We start from the raw sequence: 17,276 nt of genomic DNA on the forward strand, positions 1-17,276 counted from the left end.
GAATCACAATAATTATTATACCCCTGTCTGTCCGTCAGTCCATTCCTTCATCTGTCCCATGACATTACTATCACAGTTTTCTCAGGAATTACAAATCAAATCAGAGCTTCCTAAATATTGGTATCAGGCTTAATGTGAGCATGCTATACCATGTGATGTGTATTCAAATTCATCCCTCCTCAACTTCATGTTAACTTATATTTATAACACATAATGGCCATGTATAAAATTTTCGTCACATTTTCTAGGGAACTACAAATAAAAAGTTCTGAAATTTGTTTTAAGGCTTCATATTAACATGCTATACTGTTTGATGCATTTTCAGATTCATCATATGTTCACATCCTTTTTACCAAATATTTATATATTCTAATACATAATGGCATCAATTGAATCTTCATTGCACTTTACTAGAGATCTACATACAATAATGTCCTGAAATTTGTTATAAGGCTGCATATGAACATGCTATACCATGTTTTAAGACTTATCGCTCATCAACTTCCTGTTTATAAAATACTTATATTTTCCAATACATAATGTCCATGTATGAAATTTTGTCACATTTTTCTAGGGAACTACAAAATAGAGCTGCCCAAAGTTTTTTATCAGGCTTCATGTGAACATGCAATACCTTCAATGTGGTCAATTTCATATCTATTCCTCTTCAACTCCCTGTTTACCGAAGACTTGAAATGGGGGGGGGGGATATCATTAGTGAACTATAACTCACAGTTTTACTTGTTTGATGAGATATACGATTTAGTATGCTATTCGTAAAGTGTTGTGCATTTTCATGTGTTTTGTCGTGGCTATACCTTTAAAGATAGTGTCTTATATATAATGTCTTGGAGCAAAATATCTTTTAGAGTGAGGCTTGGGCTTACAGTATATCTGTGCAATACTTAAAAAGGGAAAACCACTCAAATTTTCAGGCATGCAGCAAATGGCAGATTATCATATTAATGAGATAAAAAAATGTGTAATTAATTTTTTAGCCTGTTGGTATTTTATGCATTTGATTGTATGTGAGAGAATAGAAAATTTCTTTTTTGTAAGCTATGTTACCATTTTCTTAAACCTATTTCACAATTATTTATTCTATAAACAAACATTTCAATTTGTAGATCTGTCAAAAAGAGAAGCGTGTAGTTCTCACTTCAGGAATGCCTTACACGAGGGTACGTAATTAAATCATATTTTGCTTATGATAACACCATTATTTCTTTATAGCATCAGTACTTAAAATAATGCAATAGTTTACATATAAATATATATATATACATATGCAGGTTGAAGACGAGTTTCATTTTTTAATGGAATGCACTGCATACGAAAAGAAAAGGAATTTTATTTTTAATGAAGCATGCATTCAATCTAAAAACTTCCCTTATATTTCAAAGTACGAACAGTAGTATATTTGGTTGATGTCCAGTGAGTCTGAAAATGTAACTATGTCAGTGTCAGGATTTATTAATACTCGTTTTGAAATAAGAGAAAATTTGCATTCCAGAAACTAAATATACATGTAGTAGTGATGTAGTTTATGTTTTATGTATTAGAGAGGGTGAATATTCTATTTTATTTATTTTCAAACACCATCTAATATGGTATATAGTTATTTATTCATTTATTAGTCCCCTACCAAAGAAGTCACAGGGGACTTTAGGTTTGCACTCTGTCCGCCTGTCTATCTGTCTGTCCATCCTTCCGTCCGGTTAATCAGTTTTCCACACTTTTTTCTTCGTGCTTGAAGATATTGATTTGATATTTAGTATATAGGTTTATCATGACTAGTTACAGATCAAGTATGAATTTTGTTCCGGTCTAATGATTTTGTGAGGAGTTATGGTCCTTGGACTTAGAAAATTCATGCAAATAGTCAGTTTTCCACACTTTTTTTTGTCATGCTTAAAGATATTGATTTGATATTTAGTAAATAGTTTTATCATGACTAGTAATAGATCAAGTTCGAATTTTGCCCCGGTCTTATGATTTCATGCAGAGTTATGGTCCTAAGACTTAACAAATTTCAAGAAAGTAATCAGTTTTCAACACTTTTTTTTGTTATGCTTGAACATGTTGAAGATATTGATTTGATATTTGTTATAAAGTTTACACCATGACAAGTTATAGATCAAGTTAGCATTGTGTTCATGTATGATATTTGACTCATCCGAGGTCGAGTGCGTCGTCATAAATTTGGAATGCATGAAATACGGTATGATTTGTGTAAACTAGATACAATGAACAGTGTGCCTTTTTTCGATATGACACTTTAAGATTGTGTATTCAATCTCCATTTTTGGTCCTTCATAATAATTAAACACACAAGTACAGAAACAAATAATGCACAAATAAAATCAATAGTCTACACAAATATTTACAAAGGTCAGTCACTATAAATTATGAAATCACTCGCGGAACGAATTAAATTATGAATGGTCTCTGATGAGCCAGAGGTCGTCTGCTTTACATTAAATTCTCATAAATTTATCATAATTGTCCTAATCCTTTTATTTATCGTAATTAATGAGTTTTAAATCTAACGATTCATTTAATCTCGGCTTGGGTCATTTAAATTCGTTTTGATTTTATCTGATGTGATAAATGTTCAACACACTAACATTCCATTTGAACGATCAACTAAAGGTGTTAATTACCGGTCACCATAAACATGTCATTTTAACTTTTATACAAACAAGTATGTTTACTCAGCTTTAATCTCTTTTGAAAATGATAAGGTTACATGAGAAATACATCCGATTTGAATTTTTATCATTAGGTCTGCATCTTTTGAAAATTCTTACTTTTGAACTTCGAGTCATCGGGGTCAATTTACATGAATTTTACATCGACGGGACTATAAAATTGACTGGACTTAACCGAGTATTCGAATCAACCGAGTTCGACTCATCAGAGGTAATTATGCATTGATCAAACGGGAATTTTACCGGGACCGAGAAATTACTTCGACTCATCCGAGTTTTCGACACAACCGAGGTCGACACAACGAGGTTCGACTGTATATGCTTGGAAACAGGCCCTTTAATTGAATTCAATAAATATTCCTATTTTTATACGACCGCAAAAAAATTTTGAGGTCGTATATTGGTATGACGTTAGCGTCGTCGTCCGAATACACAATGGTTTTCGCACTCTAACTTTAGTTTAAGTGAATGGATCTCTATGAAATTTTACCATAAGGTTCAATACCACAATAGGAAGGTGGGGATTGATTTTGGGGGTTATTGTACCAACAGTTAAGGAATTAGGGGCCAAAAAGGGGCCGAAAATAAGCATTTTTGTAACTTCCAGACATAACTTGTGTGTTAGCATATGGATCTCTTTGACATTGTACCACAAGATTCCATATCACAAAGGGTCAATGCTGGGATTGATTTTGGGGTTAATTGCCTCAAAATTTTAGGAATAAGGGGCCAAAAGGGGGCAAAAAACAAGCATTTTTCTAGTTTCATGACAATAACTTGTGTGTAAGTGTATGGATCTTTCTAAAATTTTACTACAAGGTTCCATTTCACAAAAGGAAAGCTGGAATTGAGTGTTGTGGTAATTGCCCAAAACGTTTAGTAATAAGGGGCCTAAAAAGGGGTTTAAAATAAGCATTTTTGAGTTTCTAGACAATAACTTGTGTTCAAGTGTATGGATCTCTCTAAAATTGTATTACAAGGTACCATACCACAAAGGCAAGGCTGTTATTGAGCTTGGTTTGGGGGGAAAGGGGGGTGGGGGTGATGAATCATAAGGGGGCGGGGGTCAAAAAAGGGGTAATTTTTTTTTTTCCTTTTTTTTTTGTTTAAAATTTACATTTTAAGTTAGTTATTTTTTATCACGAAGAGAAAGTAGGAATTGAGTTTTGGGGTTAATTGCTCAAACATTTATGAATAAGGGGCCAAATATTGGTCGAAAATAAGGATTTTTTTAGTTTGCAACAAAAACTTGTGTTCAAGTGTATGGATCTCTGCAAAATTGTATTGCAATGTACCATACCACAAATTGAAGGTTGTGATTGAGGTGGGGGATGATGAATCAAAAGGGGGTTGAAAAAATGTGTGGGGGGTAGGATTTTTTTTTTTCCTTTTTTTTTTCTTTAAAATTTTCAATTTAAAGATGGTTGTTTCAGATTTATATATGAAAGAAAATAATAATGATACGGTTATATATCATGAGGAATTGAAATTTAAAATTATGTATATTGGAAATTTAGGTTACATTGGAAAGTAATAATTGGCTTTGGGGGGGGGGGGGGGGGGGGGGGGGGGGGGGGGGGGGGGGTGGTTATGGCTCTAATGTTTAAGGAATAAGGGGAAAAAAGGTTAAAAAACAAGGGTTTCCATTTTAATAGACAAATAATTGAGTAAAGAACATTATTTAAAAGCAGTGTAAGGTTGGTAATTCAAACTCATTTAAATCTCTCATCTACACTGCTTTTAAATTATGTAAATTGGAAATTTGCCAATAACTTTATTGTTAATAAATGCATTGGAAATTTGCCAACAATTTTAGTGTAATAAACTTCATTGGAAATTTGCCAATATAAAATTTTGCTGATGAAGGTTTTTTGTTTACCTTTAGCCTTGACTATGAAGTCATTTTCTATTTTTATAGCCTTATGATGTAGTTGAATTATTTAATACTTTTATGATGTGTTTAAATGGGGTTTTATCATGTTTATGGTTGCAAATTTATTGTTTTAGTATAATAAACTCCATTTAAAATTTGCCAATAAAAAAATTTTTTGTTTATTTTTAGCTATGATTATGATGTCATTTTCTATTTTACTTTTATGGTTGCAAAGAAATTTTTATTTTTAGATATTACTGTTAAATGATGCTGATTAAGGTTTTTGCTATGTTTAGCCATGACTATGATGTCATTTTCTATTTTAATATCTGTTATGATGTATTTAAATGGGCTTTTATGGTTACAAAGGAATTTTATTTTTAGATATTACTATAAAATGTTGCTGATGCTGATTAAGGATTTTGTTTATTTTTAGCCATGACTATGATGTCATTTTCTATTTTAATACCTTTATGATGTAATTTACTGTTAAATGATGCTAATTAAGGGTTTTTTGCTATGTTTAGCCATGACTATGATGTCATTTTCTATTTTAATATCTTTATGATGTATTTAAATGGGCTTTTATGGTTACAAAGGAATTTTATTTTTAGATATTACTTCAAATGTTGCTGATTAAGGATTTTTGTTTATTTTTAGCCATGACTATGATGTCACTTTCTATTTCAATACCTTTATGATGTATTTAAATGGGCTCCCATGTATTTAGATTTTTGATTATTTATACATGTTACCAAATTGGTCCACATTGAACAAAAACGGTCCAAATTTCAACTTTATTACATTACATCAAACATTGAATTCTACATATTCTTTGATATATTGAAATTAACAAACAATTTAGTTTATGGATATTCCACCATAATAGGTAAATTAATTTTTTTCCAGTTCTTACACCACATTCATCCTGTGTCAGAAACCTATGCTGTGTCAAATATTTAATGACAATCCAAAGTCATAGCTGTATCAAGCTTGAATTTTGTGTCCAAACTTGCCCCAACTGTTCAGGGTTCGACCTCTGCGGTCGTATCAAGCTGCGCCCCAGCGAAGCATTTTATTATTCTTATAAAAAAGAAGAAAGCGTTGTAAACAAGAAGGATTTGTTTCTATTTAGAATTTTTTTTTAAAGATGACCTTCTGGCCATAAATCTGTCATTATTTCAAAAATTTTATTTAAAATCACTGGAAAAGTCTGGATAAAGTCTTCTGACCTGAATATTTTTTTTTTAATTTTTGTGACTGCTATACCATGCAAAATTAAATTCCAAAGGCATGAGAAAAAATGTATATGGCCTATTGAATCTGAAATAAGGATTTTTTTTTTCAATTCTGCTGTTTAGGTAACTATGACAGCCATATTTGATGGAAGTTTTAGTGACTAATCATGATTTCAAAGGAGATTACAAATATACCTATTCCTGAAGTGTATTTGGCGATGATAGATAGTTTAAAATTTTTATTTTTGAAAATTTTGTCCAGTGATCTGTTTCTTAACAATTTTATAAACTTTGAGGGCAATTTTTCTTTATATACAATATTTTTTTTAAATATCTTTTTCAATAGTAAAAGCCTTTTTTGGCTTAAATTTCTTTACATTTTTATACGACCGCAAAATATTTTTGCGCTCGAATATTGGTATGATGTTGGCGTCGTCTTCGTCGTTGTCCGAAGACACATTGGTTTTCGCACAATAACTTTAGTTTAAGGGAATGGATCTCTATGTAATTTTACCATAAGGTTCAATACCACAAATGGAAGGTTGGGATTGATTTTGGGGGGTTATGGTACCAACAGTTAAGGAATTAGGGGCCAAAAATAAGCATTTTTCTAGTTTCCAGACAATAACTTGTGGAACGGTGTATGGATCTCTCTGAAATTATACCACAAAGGGATGGTTAGGATTTGCTTTGGGGGGGTTATGGCTCAAACTGTTTAGGAAATAGGGGCAAAAAAGGGGGAAAAACAAGGGTGTCCTGGTTAATGGACAAATACTTTAGTACAAAACATAATTTAAAGCAGTGTAAGGGAGGAAATTCAAATACATCATTTGAATTACCTCCCTTACACTGCTTTTAATTTATGTATAAAGTAATGGTTAATGAACAATTAAGACAATTTAAAAGCAGAGGTAATCCAAATAGGTTTTGATTACCTCCCTTCAACTGCTTTTAAATTATGTTTAAAGAAATGCATATTTATAAATGAAGACCAGTAAAAATATCTGCAAATGTTGCATCTTTTTTTTTTACAAAAAAATCCATATGAAAGATTTGACACCATATTTTAAATTCTATAATAAAATAGATTTAAGTTACACTATGGTAAATTTAAATGGGTAATTATGGTTGCAAACTCCATTGGAAATTTGAATTGAGATTATGACCATATCTTGAGGGAAAGAATTTTTTTGGGGGAAAAGGGGGGGTTAAAAAGAAAATTATTCTTTATTCTGTGTCAGAAACCTTTTATGTGTCAAATATTTAATTACAATCCAAATTCAGACCTGTATCAAGCGCGAGTATAAATTGCGTCCATGTTTGCCCCAACTGTTCAGGGTTGGACCTCTGCGCTCGGCAAAGCAATTTATTGGAAATAATTTAACACAAGCCAAGATTGAATCTTAGCATAACTGTTATTTCAGGTCCAAGGAATAGTAGGAGAAAAAATGTGTTATAATGTACAGACAACCACTGCTAGAGAACAAGTGGTAGAGGTTTTACAGTATTTTAATGTCAAGGTTACTGAAAAAGACATATTTAGTAGATGTAAGGTATGTAGGATCAAATAGATATTTGAAGAAATGGCTATTTGAGATTAACCTTAGCTTTAAATAGTTAGAGGCCTTATTATTTATGATCCTTTAAACATTGTCTCTGCCATTAATAAAAAAGAAAATATATAAAAAAAATCAACAATTTTCATTTTGGTAACAATCTTCTCCTGTGAAACACAAATTTTAACAAACTTTTGCTTGCATCATTCTTTAAAAATATGTTGAATCACCCTAATATTAAATTAGCATGGATTCTGTTTCTAAAAATCATAAAAAATGCAATAAAACCTGTAAGGGACTAATTACTATCAACTTTCAAGTTCACATAAAGACTATAATCAATTTAAAGATTGGATTATACATGTATAATTGTAAATAAAGACTATACTCAATTTAAAGATTGGATTATACATGTATAATAGTAAATAAAGACTTTTATAACACATTATGGATTTAAGTTAACAGAAGTTTTCACCAGCATGAAATAATACATGAATATTTTTCTTTTTCAGGTATGCAATGGAAATGTCTATCTTCAAGTTCCAAGCAATGTATTTAAAGAAAATTGGGTAAAGTTAAGGACATTCAGTGACCAAGATAAACCAATCACAAAGCCCAATGTCCAATACGGCATTAATTGGTCAACCATGACTGTTGTAAATAACAATGTTCCACTTCAGTTGGACTCTATACCAGAGCCCATGTTTGACAAAGTTAATAAGTTCTTTTGTTGTGGAACTTGTGGTAAAGTATTCTGGGAAGGATCACACTTTGCTAAAGTATGTGATCAGTTTTCACATGTTTTAGATATGACTGATACAGGAAAGAATATTTATAACAGTTGATTACAAAAAATGAATTGTTTTGAGTTGAAGATTATTATGCAGTTTTAATATTGAAAATGAACTAAATGGATAAAAGAATGGATTGCTACATTTAACAATATGTGCCTATGAAGATCAGGAGTACAAGTAATCTACGGTAAAATGACTGATGTTTTTGATGCAATGTTATTAAGTATGTTGACTAGATTGACAGTTGTTTAATCATTTAATATATGCAAAAACAAAACATGAAAAATTAAAATTTTGTAAATACACTGCATTTTTATTCTTTATACATGATGCTAGGGCATAAAATTTTAGCCCTTGTGACTTTATCTAGCAGTCTATAAAGACATCCCAGTATCATTTAGAAAATGTTTGGTTCAAATAAATGATGTTTCACCAATTAAATGCTTTTGTATAGTACTGTGTCATTAAGCAACATTTTGACCACAACGACCCACATTTTATGTTTACATAAAATCAAGTTTTGATGAATTCCATTTCTCCTATGTAACATATCAATAATATTTCACCACAGCATCCTTATATAGTACAATACTGTTCAGAAATATTTTGGTATCTATACTTGTGTTTTTGTTATTTGTTTTTAGAGTTGATGCATTCATGTCATACACAAAGATCAGGAAATTTTGGTGGCATCACTTTTACCATTCTAGAGTTATGCCCCTTTACAAATGGAAAAATTGCTGAATTTTTCGTTTCCGTTCTCTAACTTTAGTTTGCCTCAACCAAATGTTATGAAACTTTTACACAATGCTTATTACCACAAAACACAGATCAAGTTTGAGTTTTGGTGGCCTCACTTTTACTGTTCTAGAGTTATGCCCCTTTACAAATGGAAAAATTCCTGAAATATCTGTTTCTGTTCTCAAACTTTAGTTTGCCTCAACCAAATGTTATGAAACTTATGCACAATGCTTTTTACAACAAAACTCCGATCAAGTAAAAATTTGGGTAGTGTCACTCTTACAGTTCTTGAGTTATATTCCTTTATAACTTTATATGCAAGCGGGAGCATCATCTGTGTCCCATGGACACATTCCCCATTTATTTTTTTAATTATTGTTCCTTATTATGAAAACTTTAAAAGTTAGAGAGAAACTTTAAACAGCAAAATCGATCAGCAAGACAAGATCTACTAACAGGTCAACATGGCTGAAATCGTTAGATAACTCCATATTGAAGTGATTGCATTAATGACAATTTTTACTATTTATTTGTGTTTTTGTCAAATATCTTAAAAACTAATATAGATAGATAGAAACTTTAAAAAGCAAAAATGATCAGCAAGATAATCTTAAAAGGAGTTAAATGACTGAAATTGTTAGTCAACTCCTAATAGGAGTTCTTGCTTAAAATGACAAATATTATTTTACCCTTCTTTTTTTGTGTTGTGGGCAAAAACTAAAGAAATACAGAGAAAATACAAGATCACCAAAAAAGAGATTTTTGTCATGAATTCTATTCTAGCCCCCAATGTTGGAGAGTGTCCATTGTTGAAGATGCACATAGACCTAGGTGAGCTACACAGGCTCTTTCAAGTTAAGCCTCTTTCAACTGATTTTTATAGTTCATTCTTATGTTGTACTGTTACACCACTGTCCCAGGTTACGGGGAGGGTTGGGATCCCGCTAACATGTTTAACCCCGCAACATTCTGTATGAATGTGCCTGTCCGAAGTCAGGAGCCTGTAATTCAGTGGTTGTCTTTTGTTTATGTGTTACATATTTGTTATTCGTTCATTTTTATGCCCCTGCCATAGCGGAGGGAGCATTAAGTTTTACCCTTGTCCGTACGTCCAAAAAATTGGTTTCCATTCTCTAACTTGAGTTTGCCTCAACCAAATGTTATGAAACTTATACACAATGCTTATTACCACAAAACACAGAACAAGTTTGAATTTTGGTGGCGTCTCTTTAATCGTTCTAGAGTTATGCCCCTTTATAAATTGAAAAATTGCAAAATTTTTAGTTTCCATTCTCCAACTTAAGTTTGCCTCAACCAAATGTTATGAAACTTATACACAATGCCTATTACCACAAAACACGGATCAAGTTTGAATTTTGGTGGCGTCACTTTAACCGTTCTAAAGTTATGCCCCTTTATAAATGGAAAAATTGCAAAATTTTTAGTTTCTGTTCTCTAACTTAAGTTTGCCTCAACCAAATGTTATGAAACTTATACACAATGCTTATTACCACAAAACACAGATCAAATTTGAATTTTGATGGCGTCACTTGAATCGTTCTAGAGTTATGCCCCTTTAAAAATGGAAAAATTGCAAAATTTTTATTTTCTTCTAAATATCAAGTAATTTTTATATGACCGCAAAAATTAAAAAATTTTTTGGTCGTATATTGGTATGACATTGGCGTCGTCGTCGTCCGAAGACACATTGGTTTTCGCACTCTAACTTTAGTTTAAGTGAATGGATCTCCATGAAATTTTACCATAAGGTTCAATACCACGAAAGGAAGGTTGGGATTGATTTTGGGGGTTATGGTACCAACAGTTAAGGAATTAGGGGCCAAAAAGGGGCCAAAAATAAGCATTTTTTAACTTTCAGACAATAACTTGTGTGTAAGTGTATGGACCTCTCTGACATTGTACCACAAGGTTCCATATCACAAAGGGAAGGCTGTAATTGATTTTGGGGGTAATTGCCTCAAAATTTTAGGAATAAGGGGCCAAAAAAGGGGCAAAAAACAAGCATTTTTCTAGTTTCATGACAATAACTTGTGTGTAAGTGTTTGGATATTTCTGAAATTGTACTACAAGGTTCCATATCACAAAGGGAAAGCTGGAATTGAGTTCGGGGGTAATTGCCTGAAACGTTTAGGAATTGGGGGCCAAAAAGGGGCCAAAAATAAGCATTTTTCTAGTTTCAAGACAATAACTTGTGTTCAAGTGTATGGATCTCTCTGAAATTGTACTGCAAGGTACCATACCACAAAGGGAAGGCTGGGATTGAGTTTGGGGGTGATGAATCATAAGGGGGTTCAAAAAATTTGGGGGGGGGGATTTTTTTTTTTTTCTTTTTTTTTTCTTTTTTTCCTTTTTTTTTTCTTTTAAAATTTTCCATTTTAAGTTGGTTATTTCTGATTTATATATAAAAGCAAATAATAATGATATTGTAGGAGATACACACCAAACAGGATGTGTAAATTTTTATATAATAAGTATTGTGCAATAGCAAGAAATTTTCAATTGCACAGTATTGCACAATAGCAAGAAATCTTCAATTGCACAGTATTGCGCAATAGCAAGAAATCTTCAATTGCACAGTATTGCGCAATAGCAAGAAATATCCAATAGCACAATATTGCGCAATAGCAAGAAATTGTCAATTGTACAGTATTGCGCAATAGCAAGAAATATTCAATTGCACAGTATTGTGCAAAAGAAGATACTTCTTATAAATTGCTCATTTCTTGATCAATTTCAATGGGGTTTTATTCTTGAATTCTTGGGGTTCTTTAATATGATGAATATAACCGTGTATTAAGTTTTTGGATTTTGGGCCCCGTTTTTAAATTGGTCCACATTGAGGTCCAAAGGGTCCAAAATTTAACTTTGTTTGATTTCATCAAAAATTGAATTATTGGGGTTCTTTGATATGCCGAATCTAACCGTGTATTTAGATTCTTAATTTTTGGTTCCGTTTTCAAATTGGAGTACATTAAGGTCCAAAGGGTCCAAAATTAAACTTAGTTTGATTTAAACAAAAATTGAATGTTTAGTGTTCTTTGATATGCTGAATCTAAACATGTATTTAGAATTTTGATTATGGGCCCAGTTTTCAAGTTGGTCCAAATCGGGGTCCAAAATTAAACTTTGTTTGATTTCAACAAAAATTGAATATATGGGGTTCTTTGATATGCTGAATCTAACCATGTATTTAGATTTTTGGGCCCCGTTATCAACTGCACAGTATGGCACATTAGATTTGTAAAATCTTTGACCACATTTATTTATTTGTTATGCCGAATCTAACGATGTATTTAGATTTTTAATTTTGGATCCAGTTTTCAAATTGGTCTGTCTACATTAAGGTCCAAAGGGTCCAAAATAAAAATTTGTTTGATTTTAACAAAAATTGAATATATGGGGTTCTTTGATATGCTGAATCTAAACATGTATTTAGATTTTTGATTTTTGGCCCAGTTTTCAAGTTGGTCCAAATTTGGGTCCAAAATTAAACTTTGTTTGATTTCAACAAAAATTGAATATATGGAGTTCTTTGATATGCTGAATCTAACCATGTATTTAGATTTTTTATTTGTGGACCCCGCTATCAAATTGGTTCATATTGAGGTCAAAAGGGTCCAAAATCAAACTTTGTTTGATTTCATCAAAAATTGAATTCTTGGGGTTCTTTGATATGCCAAATCTAACCGTGTTTTTAGATTTTTAATTTTGGGTCCCGTTTTTTAAATTGGTCTACATTAAGGTCCAAAGGGTCCAAAATTAAACTAAGTTTGATTTTAACAAAAATTGAATTCTTGGGGTTCTTTGATATGCTGAATCTAAACATGTGTTTAGATTTTTGATTATGGGACCAGTTTTCAAGTTGGTCCAAGTTGGGGTCCAAAATTAAACTTTGTTTGATTTCAACAAAAATTGAATATATGGGGTTCTTTGATATGCTGAATCTAAACATGTATTTAGATTTTAGATTTTTGGCCCAGTTTTCAAGTTGGTCCAAACTGGGGTCCAAAATTAAACTTTGTTTGATTTCAACAAAAACTGAATATATGGGGTTCTTTGATATGCTGAATCTTACCATGTATTTAGATTTTTTATTTGTGGGCCTGCTATCAAATTGGTTCACATTGAGGTCAAAAGGGTCCAAAATTAAACTTTGTTTGATTTCATCAAAAATTGAATTCTTGGGGTTCTTTGATATGCTGAATCTAACCATGTATTTAGATTTTGGATATTGGACCATAATATGTGAATGTCCAATTTAAAATTTTTAATATAAGTTCTTAGACCACATTCATTCTGTGTCAGAAACCTATGCTGTGTCAAATATTTAATCACAATCCAAATTCAGAGCTGTATCAAGCTAGAAAGTTGTGTCCATACTTGCCCCAACTGTTCAGGGTTCGACTTCTGCGGTCGTATCAAGCTGCGCCCTGCGGAGCATTTTATTTATACATTGGAATGACATTGGTGTTGTCGTCGTCCAAAGACCCATTGGTTTTCACACTCTAACTTTAGTTAAAGTGAATGGATCTCTATGAAATTTCACCATAAGGTTCAATACCACAAAAGGAAGGTTGGCATTGATTTTGGGGGTTATGGTACCAACAGTTAAGGAATTAGGGGCCAAAAATAAGCATTTTTGTAACTTTCAGACATAACTTGTGTGTTAGTGTATGGATCTCTCTGACATTGTACCACAAGGTTACATACCACAAAGGGAATGCCCGGATTGATTTTGGGGGTAATTGCCTCGCAATTTGAGGAATTAGGGGCAAAAAACAAGCATTTTTCTAGTTTCATGACAATAACTTGTGTGTAAACGTATGGATCTTTCTGAAATTGTACTACAAGGTTCCATATCACAAAGGGAAAGCTGGAATTGAGTTCGGGGGTAATTGCCTGAAACGTTTAGGAATTGGGGGCCAAAAAGGGGCCAAAAATAAGCATTTTTCTAGTTTCAAGACAATAACTTGTGTTCAAGTGTATGGATCTCTCTGAAATTGTACTGCAAGGTACCATACCACAAAGGGAAGGCTGGGATTGAGTTTGGGGGTGATGAATCATAAGGGGGTTCAAAAAATTTGGGGGGGGGGGATTTTTTTTTTTTTCTTTTTTTTTTCTTTTTTTCCTTTTTTTTTTCTTTTAAAATTTTCCATTTTAAGTTGGTTATTTCTGATTTATATATAAAAGCAAATAATAATGATATTGTAGGAGATACACACCAAACAGGATGTGTAAATTTTTATATAATAAGTATTGTGCAATAGCAAGAAATTTTCAATTGCACAGTATTGCACAATAGCAAGAAATCTTCAATTGCACAGTATTGCGCAATAGCAAGAAATCTTCAATTGCACAGTATTGCGCAATAGCAAGAAATATCCAATAGCACAATATTGCGCAATAGCAAGAAATTGTCAATTGTACAGTATTGCGCAATAGCAAGAAATATTCAATTGCACAGTATTGTGCAAAAGAAGATACTTCTTATAAATTGCTTATTTCTTGATCAATTTCAATGGGGTTTTATTCTTGAATTCTTGGGGTTCTTTAATATGATGAATATAACCGTGTATTAAGTTTTTGGATTTTGGGCCCCGTTTTTAAATTGGTCCACATTGAGGTCCAAAGGGTCCAAAATTTAACTTTGTTTGATTTCATCAAAAATTGAATTATTGGGGTTCTTTGATATGCCGAATCTAACCGTGTATTTAGATTCTTAATTTTTGGTTCCGTTTTCAAATTGGAGTACATTAAGGTCCAAAGGGTCCAAAATTAAACTTAGTTTGATTTAAACAAAAATTGAATGTTTAGTGTTCTTTGATATGCTGAATCTAAACATGTATTTAGAATTTTGATTATGGGCCCAGTTTTCAAGTTGGTCCAAATCGGGGTCCAAAATTAAACTTTGTTTGATTTCAACAAAAATTGAATATATGGGGTTCTTTGATATGCTGAATCTAACCATGTATTTAGATTTTTGGGCCCCGTTATCAACTGCACAGTATGGCACATTAGATTTGTAAAATCTTTGACCACATTTATTTATTTGTTATGCCGAATCTAACGATGTATTTAGATTTTTAATTTTGGATCCAGTTTTCAAATTGGTCTGTCTACATTAAGGTCCAAAGGGTCCAAAATTAAAATTTGTTTGATTTTAACAAAAATTGAATATATGGGGTTCTTTGATATGCTGAATCTAAACATGTATTTAGATTTTTGATTTTTGGCCCAGTTTTCAAGTTGGTCCAAATTTGGGTCCAAAATTAAACTTTGTTTGATTTCAACAAAAATTGAATATATGGAGTTCTTTGATATGCTGAATCTAACCATGTATTTAGATTTTTTATTTGTGGACCCCGCTATCAAATTGGTTCATATTGAGGTCAAAAGGGTCCAAAATCAAACTTTGTTTGATTTCATCAAAAATTGAATTCTTGGGGTTCTTTGATATGCCAAATCTAACCGTGTTTTTAGATTTTTAATTTTGGGTCCCGTTTTTTAAATTGGTCTACATTAAGGTCCAAAGGGTCCAAAATTAAACTAAGTTTGATTTTAACAAAAATTGAATTCTTGGGGTTCTTTGATATGCTGAATCTAAACATGTGTTTAGATTTTTGATTATGGGACCAGTTTTCAAGTTGGTCCAAGTTGGGGTCCAAAATTAAACTTTGTTTGATTTCAACAAAAATTGAATATATGGGGTTCTTTGATATGCTGAATCTAAACATGTATTTAGATTTTAGATTTTTGGCCCAGTTTTCAAGTTGGTCCAAACTGGGGTCCAAAATTAAACTTTGTTTGATTTCAACAAAAACTGAATATATGGGGTTCTTTGATATGCTGAATCTTACCATGTATTTAGATTTTTTATTTGTGGGCCTGCTATCAAATTGGTTCACATTGAGGTCAAAAGGGTCCAAAATTAAACTTTGTTTGATTTCATCAAAAATTGAATTCTTGGGGTTCTTTGATATGCTGAATCTAACCATGTATTTAGATTTTGGATATTGGACCATAATATGTGAATGTCCAATTTAAAATTTTTAATATAAGTTCTTAGACCACATTCATTCTGTGTCAGAAACCTATGCTGTGTCAAATATTTAATCACAATCCAAATTCAGAGCTGTATCAAGCTAGAAAGTTGTGTCCATACTTGCCCCAACTGTTCAGGGTTCGACTTCTGCGGTCGTATCAAGCTGCGCCCTGCGGAGCATTTTATTTATACATTGGAATGACATTGGTGTTGTCGTCGTCCAAAGACCCATTGGTTTTCACACTCTAACTTTAGTTAAAGTGAATGGATCTCTATGAAATTTCACCATAAGGTTCAATACCACAAAAGGAAGGTTGGCATTGATTTTGGGGGTTATGGTACCAACAGTTAAGGAATTAGGGGCCAAAAATAAGCATTTTTGTAACTTTCAGACATAACTTGTGTGTTAGTGTATGGATCTCTCTGACATTGTACCACAAGGTTACATACCACAAAGGGAATGCCCGGATTGATTTTGGGGGTAATTGCCTCGCAATTTGAGGAATTAGGGGCAAAAAACAAGCATTTTTCTAGTTTCATGACAATAACTTGTGTGTAAACGTATGGATCTTTCTGAAATTGTACTACAAGGTTCCATATCACAAAGGGAAAGCTGGAATTGAGTTTGGGGGTAATTGCCCAAAACGTTTAGGAAAAAGGGGCCAAAAATAAGCATTTTTCTAGTTTCCAGACAATAACTTGTGTTCAAGTGTATGGATCTCTCTGAAATTGTACTGCGAGGTACCATACCACAAAGGGAAGGCTGGGATTGATTTTGGTGGTAATTGCCTCAAAATTTCAGGAATTAGGGGCAAAAAAGGGGCAAAAAACAAGCATTTTTCTTGTTTCAGGACAATAACTTGTGTATAAGTGTATGAATCTTTATGAAATTGTACTACAAGGTTCCATATCACAAAGGGAAAGCTGGGTTTGAGTTTGGGGGTAATTGCCCAAAACGTTTAGGAATTTGGGGCCAAAAAGGGGCCAAAAAAACAAGCATTTTTCTAGTTTCCAGACAATAACTTGTGTTCAAGTGTATGGATCTCTATGAAAATGTACTGTAAGGTACCATACCACAAAGGGAAGGCTGGGAATGAGTTTGGGGATGATGAATCAAAAGGGGGTTCAAAAAATTGGGGGGGGGATTTTTTTTTTCCTTTTTTTCCTTTTTTTTCTTTAAAATTTTCCATTTTAAATTGGTTAATTCTGATTTATATATAAAAGCAAATAATAATGATATGGTTTGAAAAGGTAAATTAAAATTTTTTAAGTTCTTAGACCACATTCATTCTGTGTCAGA

The 17,276-nt window shown here is 32.3% G+C and overlaps 1 protein-coding gene and 1 long non-coding RNA gene across 2 annotated transcripts in view; one reads left to right on the forward strand and one right to left on the reverse strand.

The window, feature by feature from the left end:
* Positions 1-8,477, forward strand: part of LOC127728639 (exonuclease mut-7 homolog) — a 39,413-nt gene extending 30,936 nt beyond the window's left edge. Inside the window, exons 17-19 of the mRNA XM_052236166.1 lie at positions 1,128-1,181; positions 7,247-7,375; positions 7,891-8,477. Coding sequence (XP_052092126.1) covers positions 1,128-1,181; positions 7,247-7,375; positions 7,891-8,223 — 516 coding nt within the window. The 3' untranslated portion in view covers positions 8,224-8,477. The remainder of the gene's footprint in view (positions 1-1,127; positions 1,182-7,246; positions 7,376-7,890) is intronic.
* The window catches only part of LOC127728676 (uncharacterized), a 38,355-nt gene extending 22,374 nt beyond the window's left edge, over positions 1-15,981 (reverse strand). Inside the window, exons 1-2 of the long non-coding RNA XR_007994308.1 lie at positions 15,296-15,981; positions 10,821-13,037 (exon numbers count right to left, since the gene is read on the reverse strand). This is a non-coding gene — a long non-coding RNA (uncharacterized LOC127728676). The remainder of the gene's footprint in view (positions 1-10,820; positions 13,038-15,295) is intronic.
* Positions 15,982-17,276: the final 1,295 nt, after the last annotated feature.

This window comes from Mytilus californianus, unplaced genomic scaffold, assembly GCF_021869535.1.
Source record: "Mytilus californianus isolate M0D057914Y unplaced genomic scaffold, xbMytCali1.0.p SCAF_2, whole genome shotgun sequence".
NCBI lineage: Eukaryota > Metazoa > Mollusca > Bivalvia > Mytilida > Mytilidae > Mytilus > Mytilus californianus.